Below are 16567 nucleotides of genomic sequence, written 5' to 3' on the forward strand. Positions count from 1 at the left end.
TCATTGTATCAAAATATAAATAATAATATATATTTCTGTTCAGAAGATATATGACGTACCTAGACAAAGAATTCGCATTTGTTCGTCTGCAGCAACGGAGACATTAACACGTTAAGACATTAGGACATTATTACAGATCTAAACTCGAGCTTCAAATGACTAACGCGCATTCGTATCGCATAGTTTCCCTTGTTATGTCAGTTAGCCGGAGATTTTAAGATTTGAAAATTATTGTGTCTTATCCTGCTATTTATGCTGCTTTCAAACATGTGTATATCTCATATACTACATCAAGCAGTTAATATTACAAAAAGTATGACAATATTTTTTACAAAACACTGAGAGACGGAGAGACATTTTAAACGTATAGTTATATATGCAAGAAAAATATGAAATGTTTTAAAATTATATATATATATATATATATATATATATATATATATATATATATAATATTTATCTACTCACACTTTCTATCGCATCTTTGAGAAGAAAAGAATTGTAATACATCGAATCGATCGGTTAGATAAGTGTGCTCTCTTGGCTTCAAGAAAGGATTTCAGGTCATCGCGACGAAAGAAGCGTCGTACAGCTAACAATGGTACCACAAATACAGACTGACTCTTGTTGTCCGCCGATTTAATCTGTCGAAATGAGTCATCATTTTGATGGGCTCACGGCTAACAAACGTGTTCACGAGAATAACAGTCGATGGAGAAAAGGATTCGCAATAAAAATAAAAGATTGGCCCTAAAAACTGGACGATGTTAATCAATCAAATGTAATTTTTTTTAAGCATACGTTAAATGTGATAAATCAAGGCTATATTAAAGTTGCAAGTTAAAAAATACAATACAATTATTTTTATCACATTTAATTTTTTCATGTTTCTTAATAGGAATGTTATATAAATATTATATAAACTGAAACGAGTTTACTTTCCTTTGAAGAATATAGCTTTGTTTTATCTTTAAATTCCTTTCAAGATTAAAGAAATTCAATTAACGAGTCCTAAATGCTAAAGTGTATGCACGCATACAGATTTTTGATAAACGTTTTTCTTTCTTCTTCGAAAGATTAAGGGAACTTTGTTTAATGACCATGTTCAAATTTTTGTATTATCCACGGTATCGATCATAAAAAATAAAAATTGGTTAATTCTCTCTCAATTTACGGATATAGGATAAATATAAATATTAAGTCAAAATATTAATACAATAGCAAGTTTTTTCTCGAGACAATTTTGTATTATAGTTATTTAAACAGAAAAGAAATATATTCTTTGATATCTATAATAAATCCAAGAAAAAATTGTTTTTAATATTTAAAAAATATTATATATTCATATACATATATATAATATTTTATATCGTAAATATCAAGATTTATTACAAAAAATATATATAAATGTAAATAAAAAATTCATATTTTTTAGCATGCACTTTTCAGGCTGCATAGATGTCTCTATAAAAATGATTTAAAATTGCTTTTTATTAATAAAATTATAATACACGTTACGGGAGGTATAACTGAATGAAATTAAAACTCAATAAAAATGGATCAATTTTGCACAATTCGATCCAGGTGTTTTTTATTCTTCTTCGAAGATAACTATCGGCCGTTAGCTAATGGCACGTGCGAATAGATGAATGAAAGTTTACGAGGATAGTAAGAACAGGTCAATCTGCCAATTGACCAGTCAGAGTCAATAGTCGGTACTGTATGAACGGACCTCTGGATCATGTACCTTCCTGGCGTTCGCAGCCACACAAAGCGGGCGCCGAGTATCTTCGTCGAGGAAAATTAGCCACAAACGGAGTGCAGCAGATAAGGGTGCTCGTACCTTGTGGTGGGGGATGGTTAACTCTAGAGTGGCCGTTCGGAGTCAGTTGCTCTTATGCTCGCCAGTCATCAACAGTGCGACTCTCGCCGCGCGACAGAAGTGTCAGAGACTGTCCACGAGAACGACAAGTACGACTAAAATTTGAACACGTGTAATAAGAATCTATGAAACAATTGTGAAAATTATAAATTTTAGTGAAACAAAAATTGGACAAAAAATCTGGCCGGACTTGGTGACTCTTTACGCGTTTGTTCCAAGCAAAAGTGACAGAAAATGAATGATTCTGTGCAATGAAAATTGAAACTGAATCTGTCTGCAATCGCGCAATATTTTTGGAATGCAAAATTGCAGTTTAAGTTGAACTTTGTGCAAGAACAAGATAGTCGCTCTACGCAGTTTACTGAAGCGACAATCATTGCCCGTTTTTTTATCATTCGATCGTTTCGTTGGTGTTGAATATTGAGAGAAACTGAAGAAACTGAATATTGAAAGAAATTACACGCGAAAAAAGATTGATTGTACACAATATTGGTTTTTCTTCTTCGATGACACCGGATGCATATGTGTCACTTTGCATCGTCATTAATTCTCGTCAAGAAAACATAGTGATTATTTAATTATTATTAGTTCTATAATTTTTCATCGTGAGAAATATCTTAATCGGCAAGGAAAAGATATTTAAAAATAATTGGAAGATAACACTCGTAAGTTCATGACTTAGGCGCGTGAAAAGTGACTTTCTCGATAACGGAAAAGATCGATGACGATATTCACGTGTATGTATACGTCGCGTGAATAATTTCTATTGTTATTTAAATGATTTAACGCGGCAACGTCGATTTTTAACTACGCAATTTTTGTCGGAATTTTTCCGACACAGCCGACCCCAGGTTTTCTCCGGATATTTAACGGAAGTGATCAATTTGGTCGCAACTTCATCGCATTTGCTGATGTGCTCGCGCGACACGCGACTTTGCGAGCAACAACGATAACGACGACGACGACATACGTCACGACGCGTTTCGCAGTTCTACCGAGAGACATGAGGAAGCATCGAACGCTAATCAATTAGGTCTGAATCATCGAGAAGATCGACAGGCGTGATGATTATCGATAGCTGAACCGGCGACCAAGATCGCGCGGAAGCTGATCGAACGCAAGGATCTACGGGGGGGAGGGGATTATTATGTTAGGAGAGGGACTATGCATTTTGATGAAGGTGTTGGTGCTGGCGGGAGCGGCCTTCGCGCTCCTGCCAGAGGATCTGGAGGACCGTGTTGTTCCGACCAGCCTCCAGGAGGAATGCGCTTCCAAGTGCCCGGATCTGGATCTTATGCAGGTAAGAGATCTTTTCTTGTGTGATAAAGAAGTTGGATATTATTGTGGTTCACTTGTATAATTGAATGTACAACCAAAGGATTTGACATTAAGAAAGAAATCTCTAAGTTTGAGAAACTGATTTCCTCTCTTCCCGGTATCTGTAAATGTATAAAAAGAAAATACAAAATTAACTTAAGTAAAAATCTTTCGATTTATATTCTATATAAAACATGAAAAAATATCGCATTAATTCGTGATTTGCCTATTTTAAACAATTGTAGAATATTTATCTTCACAAGATAAAAAAATCGAGCAAATGCGTATATTTTTATGCTGCCGCAATAAAAGGCATCGAATAACAAATGGTGATTTGCTTAATAAGATGACAATTTATTTACTTGCACTTCAATCTGTAGTATATATAGTAGTATACGTAATATATGTAATATATATACATCGAAATCGCGTCGTTAATAGATAGCCTGTGCCGATAAGTCGTAATGTTACGCGATTACGAATTGATTGACATTTTTGGCCTTTATCAAATTTTTCGTTACGCTTATCGACGTTATTTATGGATACCTTTAATCATATCGTACTACCTTATTGTGAAACTACATATTACGTTACACGAAAGTATAATTATGTTAATTCGGACAAGTGTAACGTTAAATACAACACGCGATAAGTGTATAACTAATTAAATGACTTTGTGTTAAGACGTATTAGTTTGATTTACTGTTATCTTTATTTAAAATTACAATTAGTATATAATTTATTGTTAATTTAGACGAGAGAAAGCGGTATAAAACTTAAATCTTGTTAATTATCAAGATATATTATATACAAACTGATTAAAAATTTTTGCAACTATCTTTCTTAGATTATATACATTTTTTTTTTTAAATTCAAAATTAATTTTTTCTTTTAATCAAGAGCTCAAATCAAATTTTTTTTTATTAAAATTCTTCAACTTTGATATATTTTTCAGATATCTTTGCAGTGTACAATAGCACCTTGCATATTTACTCGATGCTTTTTATTCGCCGTTTAACTGGCTTGTATATTGAATGACAATTATTTTGCGTTAATTAATGAATTAATTAATATTTAAAGCACGCGACATACATACAATTTGCGCCACACGCGATCTTCGAAATTCATGTCGATGCGTCAATTTATCGCGCCGCGGTGATCTATTAGCATTCCTCGCGATGCAACGCACATATGTGCATCCTTGCGTATCGCATCCGTGACGTAATTTTCCGAGTCAAACTGCCAATTTATCGAAAGCGCAAGAAACTCGCGTACTTCTAATGCTTGATAAAATCTTTGACACTTTTATTCATTATGTTTTGATCTATCAGCTATTATAACATAAGTATCGATACTACCCAACATTTTTATCAAATTGTAGATTTTTTATAATATCGACATCTATAATAATGAAATAAAATTTTGCTACAACAATAAATTCATGACTTCTGAAATTAATAATATGCATTATAAAAATACACCCATATTTTAAAAGTATTATTTGTAATAATTGTACTAATGCCTTTCCGGCATCAATACTTGACTGTAAAGTCGAAGTAAAGTAATTTGTCAAAAATATTCAATTTAAAAGCTAAAGTATTTACCTTGGTACCATGATAAACGTCCTCAGCTGCGAGCTGAGCGACGGCGGCACGAAAATGGTTGTACGCGAGTCTGTATGGCGAAGGACGTATCAATTTAAGTCCACTCTCCAGCCAGACTGTACCATTCATTAATTAACTTAACTACACGACGGCGCATCATGGCAACCTATAAGCATAACGTCGAGGATGAAAGACGAGCACGTAACGGATACAGGGCCATCTAATCCCTTTCTTACGGAGAAGGACAAGAACATTATTTTATCTCGTACCGCTTTCGTTGCGAATCGGATTATTAATTATGTGAATTATACTAATCGCGTATGTGTGAGTGTATGACATATCATATAAACTCCATACATATAATTTGAAAATTTCTAAAAATATATTTTTTATTACTCTCTTTCTAACAGACATATATAATCTTGGCTTTTGTATATAATAAACTATATATTATGAATATTACATGTAAATACATATAATAATAAGTAAAATTTTTGGATATATTTATGTCTTTTATTATACCCTTTGTGTAATAGTATTATACTTTGTAAAGGTATTTTAAATTTATTTTCTAAAATAATTCACATAAACCTACTAAACTTTAACAAAATAAAAATTACGTATTTGTGTATTCAAAGTTTTTTCAAAGAATAATCTATAATAATTTAATAAGTAGCACACTATTTTATTTTGTGTTATTTTCAAGTAGCAAACTAAATTAGTTTAATGCGATAGCATGCGAAAAGCTTCGGTATAAAACAGTTGTAATCAGTGCATTCGACTGAGAAGAATTGATACTAATTATCAATTTAACTCTCCTCAAAAAGATTGTCACCAATGTTTCTTCTGATATCAGATCAACCTTGTGTACAATTCTGGAGATCGTTCTAATCATGTAAAATTCTCAATGATATAAGACAAATCTAACAGTAACTTTTTTAATCATTCCAAATTATTTTGATAAAAATGTATAACATTCTTTGAAAAATAATATTATGTTTATAATTATACTTATAAATAATATTATTACAAATAACAAAATGTTATTTAATCTATTGATAACGATTTTGTTACAAAAGAAAGAAAATAACTTTATGAGAATTTTAAACAATTGTAAAGTAAAATAATTTTTAAATTTAATAGATTTAAAGAATTTTATAAACTACTGTAATTGCAATTTTATTTCTCATTTTTTCGCGAAGAATTGCAGACGTATAGAGAATTAATTTTTATTCCAATTAGTTTGACGACAGTTGAGCAATATTATAAGTCATCGAACTCCCAACCCTTCCTCGTCCGCGTGCTGTCGATTCAATTATCCCGTCGCAGCCAGATAAGAATGGCCCAGAAAAATCACTTTATTCGATCCCTTATCTCTGCCGCGCAATTCACTCTCTTATTAATCTTCGTTTTCCTCTTCGTCATTTCCTAATGATAGAGAAAAACTTCTTGGAGGCAACACAATAACGGTCTCGATTGAACATCTTTTCCTAGAAAAAGCACACGAAATAATTTATGAATCGAGCATAATCATAATTTTTTAAATCATTGTTATATTTTTATTCTAACATTTGAAATATATTAATAATGTTACGGAAAAGACGCAAACTGGAAGGAATTTTTGCACAAATATTATTAAAATTAACTTAATCTTAACAAATCTTTTTATATCACACATATATATAATCATTTAATTTTTGTTATAAAATGTGAATAAAATATAAAATTGTTTAATTATATTATGTTTAACGCGCTGTTATTTAACAGAGGAGAGAAATTATTTCCTGGTTTAAAATATATTTACATGTATATATTTACTTAGTTTAGAGTATTGATGATTTACTTAATTCTTTTGAGAAACAGAATATTTTGTTAGTTAAAAACAGTGCGGCAAGCGCCCGTATTATTTACTAAATACTCTAGTATTAGTAGTAAAGTTCATATCATATCTCAGGGTGCTTAGAGAATGACCTTAAGCTTGCATAACAACCACGGAGGAATTTTCTTCAGACGTTTGTTTCTTGGACATCGGCCCTGACGTTCTAATCTCGAATCAGTATGATAATGCTTACTTAATAAATAATTTATCATTCTCCTCAACGTCGTTTCTAATACGCTATTTTTAAATACATTGCAACATTAACAAAGGCATTAAATCAAAATCAAAATGTATAATAAAGAATACTATATGTACGAGCGTATTATATAGATTTTTTTAACAAGACATATTAAGAAAATTAATATATTAACAAGAAATTTTATAAATTATAAAATTGAAATGATATTAATTAATAAATAAGATTATGTGCTTAAAAGATCACAAATAAGAGATTTGATTTTTAAAAATTTTACTTCTTTTTTATTCAAATTTATAAAGTTCTTTGTTTAGAGTAAAAAAGATGTAAAAAACATTACAATAATTTTATAATATATTAAAGGATAGATATTAGATAATAAAAAACTGTGCATATATTCTAACGATTAAAATATGAAATATTGAGGGAGATTCTCGAGCGATGAGCCTGATGTTACATCGAATATGCAGGATTGTCCGGCATGCAACATTATATGTGTAGCCATACACAATAAACTTCCTGCCGGCCACATCCTCTCACCTACAACGTGGCGCGGTAGGGGTTCACCTCGAGCATCGATAATCGTGCGAATTTCGTTTTTAATCGCGACGCAAATCTGGAGCGTGTGATACATCCGATTTTGTGCTTATCAACAATGCATTATAAGATAAATTGATTTATGCAAATTTCGGCCTATGCAACAAAATGTGACATAAATTATTTCCGGAAATCAACATATTTTTTCTTGAGCCAAAAAGAGTTATGTTTTAATTAGTAAAACATCTACAAAATTTAAGTAAGAAGATGAATGCCGATCCGGTAGGACATCTCCCCAATTTTATTAATTACCCCTAAGGTCAAAAGTTAAATTAAAAACAGCCGCATCAGCTGCCATTCGTTACCGGCTGAGAATAGCATATATGACTGGTCACATTCTCTGTATATATGCCAACATATGTACGCGTTTTAATTGGAATGACGTCAGTTAAAAGCGGTAAACACTGCGTTTCCCAGGATTTATTTGCGTTGAAAAACCTAATGAGATGCCAAAAACAATTCGGCAAGATCGTTCATAAATCAAACATCATTTCAATAGAAAAATCTCTTTGCTCTTTTCTCAGACAGAAATCTATAATCTATCAGCGACACGTGAAACATATACTGGACACGAATTCAACTTCTATGGAGGATTTCTTTTCTCTGTGGTAACTTCACGAAAGATAACATTCAAAAATTAATAAAATATAGATGTGGGTAGACCCCTATGTACAACTACATTAGCACAAATGTCGAGAAAGATTAATCGCGTGTGAGAAATGTCATGGGTCCGACGCTCCTTTCTGTGAAATTACTCAGGAGAAAAAGCGTTTATAATATTTTACTCGCAAACGCGTTTTCCGAAAGATCACAGATATTTATATACGGAACAAAGAGTTGTTGCGCGTACAAATGCGATGCGCCAAAAGTGCATTTCGATTTCATGCAATCGCATTAAGATAAGCGATGCTTAAGGTCAAAGATAACCCAGATTCTTATTTCGTACAGCTAAACGAGGTCGGCCCGTCGTGACGACATCATCGTCAATTTTTATTACCCTCTATTTAATTCGTGTCGCGCCAACATTGCAGATTTCATTCACGGGAAACGATTGCCAGAATGATTTTTGTCGGACCGGATTAGTCGCGCCACGATGTGCATACACATAATTGCTATCACAATACCAATTGTTGAATTGGTCGAAAAAATTAATCCTTTTTACTTTAAATTATTTGCAAGACCGTGAAATTTAATTCTGTGTTAAAGCAATATATAACGATATAGCAATGACATTGTTTCTCCTAATAATTCTAATAATTTGGGATAAATTTATGGACATTTGTTTTTGAGTATCATTAATTGTATTTAAATTAAATCAATCTTTCTATATATTTTATTTTATAAATTATATATTTTTTTTATTATACATGTATGTATATGTAAAAATAAGAATATCGATATATTTAAATTAATGCCCACAAATAATGTAAAAAATAAATAAATAAACATTAAATATCTATTTTGAATGTTATTACCTGCAACTTGTAGGTAATATAAAAATTAAATAGTATATCAGGAGAAGTTAAAATGCATGTAACGATTACGAAATCGAAGTTGTGGGAGAACTTCCTGGTCACCACGCTAATAATTACAGCTTCAACCGCGATGCTTATCCTTTCAATTCTCGACGTAATATGAGAATAATTGACGTAGTTCGTAGAAGAAACTGTTTGCATGCATTTAAATGGCAACGACGTCTCATAAATGTAAACATGTAAAGAACATATGAAAAATCAGGAAATAAGATAATAAACCGCGCACACACAAAAAAATAAAAAACATTATTTCAAATTATAGGAAGTTTTCAGAACAAAAATCATGATATTGCGAACAAGAAGAATAAAGTTTTATTTAAAAAATAATTTTAATATCGTATCTCTTTATCGTTTTTTTGAAAAAATCTTGCATGTCTTTTCTTCCAAATTTTGTCTATAATTTTAACGAGTACATGTCTTTCAATTTCTCTAATTTCAAAGTTTTGCATATTTTCAAATGTTTATAGTGAATAATATTTTTTGATAATATGTAACGTTTCATGGCAAATTTCCGATATTGGTCTCCATTTATGAGTTGCTGCGTATATATTTTTCACTTTAAGATCGTGATTTTCAATATTTCGCCGTGTTTACTGTTCCTTTTATGGCATCAGCAATTTGATCATCGAAAGAACGCGATCTTAGGTCGCTGTTCCAACCGAGTGGACACTGGCCGGTGTACATCCAACACCGTGCGACCGTGCACGTTGTCGACCGCAGGAAAAAACCCGACACCCTTTACCTTAAACTTGAAACAGCGCGCCGTTGCAAAGAACGCGTGTGCAAAATAACAACGTTATGTCTATGTCGTATTATTTCCTCGACAAGTATCAAGTTTTCCATGTTGTCCATTGCTCTTTTCAACTTCACCATCGTAATTTCAGGTATGATATATATTTGCTGGAATTTTAAGAGACTCTTCTTTTCAATGATTATTTATAACATTATATTTTCTGATCTTTTATAGATTCAAAAGATTGTTGCTTTTATTTAATTTTATTCTGCAAATATAAAAAAGAATAGCAGTGAGTTGAAAACCAAGCACCTTTTAATCATTACATAATATCCTTTAATATGCTAATTAAAGTTTAGCAGGAGAAATAAAAGGAAAAATTTATAGTATAAAAATCAAGTAAATAAATATGCATCTAATTATATCATATAATTATATTAATATTGAAAATTGAAAAAAAATAACATTATTTGAGCTTCCCTCGCCAAGAATATTTAAAATGAACTCCTCCTAGAGTTATTTACTAAATACCGAACAAGCATTTCCGTACAGTAGATTTTTCTATGTTTGACATTCGCTATTATTTCTATCTTCAAGATTATGTGGTAGGAAGATGCAACAGGTGGCCGACGCCGCCGAGCGTGACGTAGACGTTAAATACAACGGAAGAACGTATGAAAGGACAGGCACCAATGCATTAAGCGATTACTTTAAATTAGATAAGACTAAATTTAAATTAGATAAAACCGTTGAAACTTGTAGTGAGAAAAGAAGCACTCGCGAAAAGAGAAGTAGAAACGCCTATTTCGAAAAATAAATTGAGGAGATGAAAAAAACTAATTGAAGAAACCGAATCATTCTGTTAATTACTCCAACGATCAAAAGAAAAAATAACAACTCTTTCGAAGAATTGTTTTGCCACGAGAAAAATAATTGTTTTACTAGTTCTTCCTTTTTAACTTCTTTCTCGATAAAATACATGTTTGATATGCAAAAAAATATTCTCTACAAAATATAGTGAAAAATTTTAAAAGAAATAATTGCACACTATTCACAGATTACATAATAATATATGCGTAAAATCACGACTGCAAAGTGTGATTGAAAATAATGAAATTGAAAGGAACGAAACAAGCAATTCTGTGCGCAAATTTCATGATATTCTTATGATATTTATCTCTACGTACTATTTATATCTTACTTTTTTATCAGTCTCTTTGGTTTCTTCGAAGAAGTTCAAAATAATTCACGACGAAAATAAAAATATATGAGATTATGTTAATTAATTTTGCGTAAACTTCGTCGTATTTGCGCAATGTTGTGCTTGTGCATTACACAAATAAATGTTTTTTAGTAATAAGATACCTAACAACGTTAACGCAGAGATAAACGCGGCCACACGTGTCTGAAAGGTTTCTCACTTCGACGCACGGAGCAGATTGATTAATCGAGTGCAAAGTTAAATAACGTTTACGCCGGGAAGATGTTTCCACGAGACGAGAACGCAATAAAAAAATCATCGTAAAATTGATAGATCCACGAGAGAAGCGAGATAGTATGCGAAAACACTCTGTTACCGTTTCCCTCTCCCTTGGGTTGACTTATCGTTGAACTCGCCATCGCTTGGTGCTACGCGAGAGGAAAACACGCGACAAGCATATCTTCAACAGTCCACGTCGCAAGCATTTCTGGATTATTAACGCTTCCACGGAAATTTTAGTTCGTGGCAGGAGGCAATTTATCTAATTGCGGAAATTCGGAGTTAAACCGTTGTAAAACTTGTACTATTTACAGGAGATGATATACACATATTAGTGTATATCGTCGTTACGAATGTTTGAAAAGAATAATAAAAATACTGAATTTTAATAATTCGCACATTGTTTGTGTACAATGGCATTCTATATAATCAACTAATTAGATAATAATAATAATTACATAAACGAATATTTATAAATTATACAATCATTAAAAAGAAATAATTACATGCAAATTTATGTCATGGAATGATAGCAGATTTTAGGAAGATTTAATATTTGATCACATTTTCCGAAAATTTAATACTAAAGTAATATTAGAAATTTCAAAAATATAATACACGAGAGAAAGATATAAGATTTTGGATTAAAAAAATTATTAAACTGATTTGCAGAACGAAATGAGGTTCTCACAACGGTTTGATATACAAATTTGCATTCCGCAAGTGGGGACCCTGTTCCATAATAAATACGTTATGATAATTAGACAACACTCTATGGTAATCAAACGGTCAAACAAATCGACTTGCAAAATTCCCATGGCGGGAACTATAGTTACCATGGTTCACTTCACACCCCTCTCTGTGATATGTGTACACGACTCCACTTGTCCCCCTTTGCCAAAGATCTCGTCACGTCGGGTTCTTTCCAATTACTCTCGCGCGTTTCATCGAGACACCGGACACACCTGTGCCCTCGGAAATGCGTAACGTACAGGTGCAACCGCTGTAACGTGGACGCGTTATCTTCGACGTTAGTGCGGAAGGCCGGGCACCTTGAAGGGGCGATTATATTCGGCGATTCATTCCGACGCGCAGCGTCAAATACGCCAGATACCGGGGGTGTCAATTGAACCGGATGAAACAGTTTAACGTCTTTTAAAGACGGCAAGCGATTCAATTTATTTTACACCGCCCCTGCACGTAACATAATCGCACACCGTTCACGCGCCGTCGTGTTGTTCAACGTCTCTATTTTTACGTTTAATCGACGATAATCGTATGTTGTCGATCGCGTATACCGCATCCTGTTACATTTCAACTGGACATAATTTTTGGAAATTGATGTAATACTAAAAATATATTTGATTTTTCTAGCTTTAAAATGATTATACAAATCATAGAAAAAAAGAAAAAATACGTGTTTTAAACTGAGATACGTATCTGATTGCAGAATCGAACGGACGACTTAAGCTCGGAGGTGGGATGCGGAGTGAAATGTAAGATCGATCAGGTAAGAAGTCTCGCGTCTTTAATCGAATTTTTATTTAAAAATATACGCACAATTCTCTTGATTAAAATTTTATTCGAATTTAAATTTTACTCGTACCTTGCTCTCACGTGGACTAATTAACGCTGAAAACATATATAGTTTTCATCAATAATTGTATATCGATATATAAATTATATTACAGAAAAGGGATAAGTGCGTAAAAAATTAAATAAAATGTGAGGAACAGCAGATATAGTCTTATCTCCTTGGCCGCTTTAAAGATTGGTCAACTTACCCCATTGGTAAAAAAAATCTAATCGTATAGAATGCTAGAACGAACAATCGGTAGTCCTGACGCGATATACGCGAATGACCGGTGCGGACGTCGGAGACGAAAATGAAGGGACGACAGTCCCTCGTTACAATGAAAGTACTTCCGCTGGTGTTTCAGGGGGGCCCGCCGCTCCTAACTCGCGGCGGAGATGGTAAACGGCAAATAAAAAACAACGCGAGGCCGATGAATGGGGCGGACGCGCGTACCTACGTACGTACGTACGTACGTACGTACGAAACGTATTGCGCGCCTACGAATGAAAGAATGGCCCGTTCTCTCTTTCTCTCTCTCTAGTACGGCTTCGTGCCTTTAAATTGGATCGCGTACAAGTGCGACCGATGGCGGATGTCGCCAAATTACCGTGCGACTCCGGATTCACTCTCTCGCGCTTCGTCCGTCTCGCTGTCGCACTCTCCGTTTCTCTCCCGGTTTCCTCCCCGTCTAAAACGAAAGTGTGAATGAGAAAAAACGGGAAAATTGGGAGAGACGCATCTGACGTTTACCGCGTGTCGTAATTTCGTCTTCCCGTGGTCAGGTAAATAAATTTGTTGTCAACGTTTATATTTTCAGTTAAAAGGAAATGAAAAAAACTTGTAGAATTCAAGTTTAATCGATAATAATAAAAAGTGGAACTAAAAGTTAATCGATGATAATGAAAACAAACCTGAAAAAAAGTCGGTGATTATATATTTTAGAGGAGCTTAATATTTAATTATTTTGTCATACATAACATTTTATAAACTTTCCTTTCTTTAGAGAAATAAAAAATATTATAAGCTATATTTTACACAGATCTACTTTACACAATATGTAATTCTAAAAATTGAAGAGATTTAAGAAATATCTTATTACTAGTAGTTAAATATAATTAAAAATGCAATTATCTTCTTTTGCCTATTTAACCCACTTTTCTAGATTTTTTTCTCACTTTTGTTAACCTAATAGAAAGATTCATTAGCTTAATATATAGAAATATAAATGCACATTCCGACGAGAATAAAACATCGAAAAAAACCCCCTCCCCGCGGGACCGGACGGATATCCAACAACGCGTGTCTCCAGGATAGGAAACGAGCGGGGCAATTAACTCCACGAAAAGGACAAAAAGAATCCTGGCATACCTAATTATCTCCCAAAAAAATGCAGTCATCAATACGTCAGACGATTCATGTTGCTCAGCACACGTGGATATCGCGCGCGGTTCGACGTACGTTGCGTGCGTCGTAAAACGAGACCTGGAAAGCGAATTACCACGCGAATTGCGCTTAAAACGATTTCCTCCCTCGGCTCGTTTCACGGTTCGTAAGTCGCTAGTAACGCGTACGAATAACGGACGGGGCGATGTAGGTGGAGGAAGACGCTTCACGATTCTAGCTAAACGTTTACGCGCTTCGGTGCGACCCACTTCGAGCCTTTACCTAACTTATTGTGCTCTTTTGCCTGAAAAAATGAATTTGTGTGGAATCTTCAATTCTGCACAATAGGAATTATCAACCTTTTAATCTATACTGCCCATCATTGAATCGTATCATTAATTTCATATTTATTTCTTTATTTTGTAGAGCATTATTGAAATGTTAAATTTAATTTCTAAATGTACAAGAATTTAAAAAAGACAGGAAATATATACTTCATTTTTAAAAATGTTCTCGCATAAGTAATTTATCCAGTTAATTAATATGAAAAATTAAGTATACCTTGCGTTTTCCAGCGTATCCAACATTGATGCACTCCACAAATATCAGCAGATTGACTTTACGTCTCTTCCGGTAATTTCACAGGTCGATAACGATGAATTAATACCGCTGGAATTTCTTTTGTTCGATACCTACTTATTTTTTGGGCTGCTCTCGAAAATTAATGTAGGTTCGTTCTTTGCTTGCCTCCGGAAATATCCCTCAAATAACTTCCTATCTCTATAAAATTTTATCATAATTAATAAACTATACATCAATTAATATAAAAATTGCTTCTTGCTGCAAGTGAAAGAAAAAAAAACAAAATGTATCGAGAGAACTTACATAAATATTATAAATATTTAAAAAATATATACATTATTAGCATAAAACTTATACTTAACTTATACTTAACTTTAATTAAAAATTTCTCTCTCTTTTCTGTATTTGTTATTTTTATGGTAAATTATAGCATTTTCTACTTTATACACTAACAAGAGAAACATAAACCATGAACAAACGATGAACATTTACTTCCTTGTATTATATACCAAGAACATGCCAGACAGTCGAGTGTGTTTATCTGACAATGAAGTAAAGTGGAGGACCACCGACAGCGAAGTATCCATACAAATGTCTCTGGTTAATAGTAGCTACTGCCAGAAACCACTTTGGCTTGAAAATTACTACTGTAAACAATAAAAATAAGATTTGTGTACTGTAAAGGAGAATAAAATTTTTATGTTTTGATATATTATGTGACAAAATTTTTCTCTTTAATTATTCTGTATCACTATTTTTTAAATTATTAAAATCAGTGTCTAAAAGATCACGTATTTGATATAAATAAATATAAATATAAGATAAATAATAATTGTTTAGATTAAAGAATCTATTTTTTAATAAATATTTCGATAAAAGAGAGAGAAAACAATTAAATTAATTAATTACATTTAAATATTTTCTAACAAATGATATATGTGTGTTGCAAATAATACAGTAAAAAATTATATTTTAAGCAGACGATATAAACAAAGGCAATGCCAAAACTCGAAATTATTAACGTCAGAATTTACTAAAACATAATATTGTTAATCCATTACCCACAAATTAGCAGCTCGTTATAAAGACATTATGGAGATAATTTGAGTCATCATATTCGTTAGAATTTTTTTTCCTTGCTTGTCTATGGTTGTGGAGCCAGACTGAAAGTAAATGGGGTTAAAGCAAAACGAAGAGAGGACAGATAGATGTCCATCCGTGGTAGGATGAAGATCTACGATCTACGGGGAGCCGCGTGTGTGGAGGGACGACCCAGCTGGGGGCATAATACACGCTGAGGATTTAATGAGGAAGTGAGAAATTAGCGGCCGCTGTGCGGAGTTGCTCTCGGTTCAACCATTTTCAACTGTCTGATAGTTTTGTCAACCCTCATTGTAAACGACTAGAGCGTTTAAAAACTTATGTTTGACGAAGCGTGTCGAATTAAAGCACCCAGATGCTCCTTAAAGCGAATTGAACATCAGGATACGAACATCCTTTGCTCCGCAAAAGATTTACATTTATACTTTCCCTAAAAAGAACAAAATTATATTTTTGTTAAAATTAAAAGATGCTTTACTAAAAATAAAAGATAAATTATATATATAATCAAAATCATCTCAAAGGGTGAAGAGTTGTAGGTCACTGTAACCATAAATTAGATAAGCCGTAAATCAGACAAAACAGTTTTTTTAACACGTGGAATAATCGCAAGATAAAAACTATTTTATGTTTCTGCGTAATTCTAACTACAAAGAGAGAAAATGAGAGAAACAGAAAAGAGAAAGAGAGAGAGAGAGAGAG

The 16567-nt window shown here is 32.8% G+C and overlaps 1 protein-coding gene across 4 annotated transcripts in view; it reads left to right on the forward strand.

The window, feature by feature from the left end:
* The first annotated feature begins 1840 nt into the window (after window positions 1-1840).
* Window positions 1841-16567, forward strand: part of Sev (receptor protein-tyrosine kinase sevenless) — a 34003-nt gene continuing 19276 nt past the window's right edge. For 3 of the 4 annotated variants that reach the window (XM_072895157.1, XM_072895159.1, XM_072895161.1), the window contains exons 1-2: window positions 1841-3182; window positions 12674-12733. In XM_072895157.1, the coding sequence (XP_072751258.1) occupies window positions 3030-3182; window positions 12674-12733 (213 nt within the window). In that variant the 5' untranslated portion in view covers window positions 1841-3029. The remainder of the gene's footprint in view (window positions 3183-12673; window positions 12734-16567) is intronic. The other variant, XM_072895160.1, reaches the window with a different exon arrangement.

This window comes from Anoplolepis gracilipes, chromosome 6 (genome assembly GCF_047496725.1).
Source record: "Anoplolepis gracilipes chromosome 6, ASM4749672v1, whole genome shotgun sequence".
NCBI classification, from domain to species: Eukaryota; Metazoa; Arthropoda; class Insecta; order Hymenoptera; family Formicidae; genus Anoplolepis; species Anoplolepis gracilipes.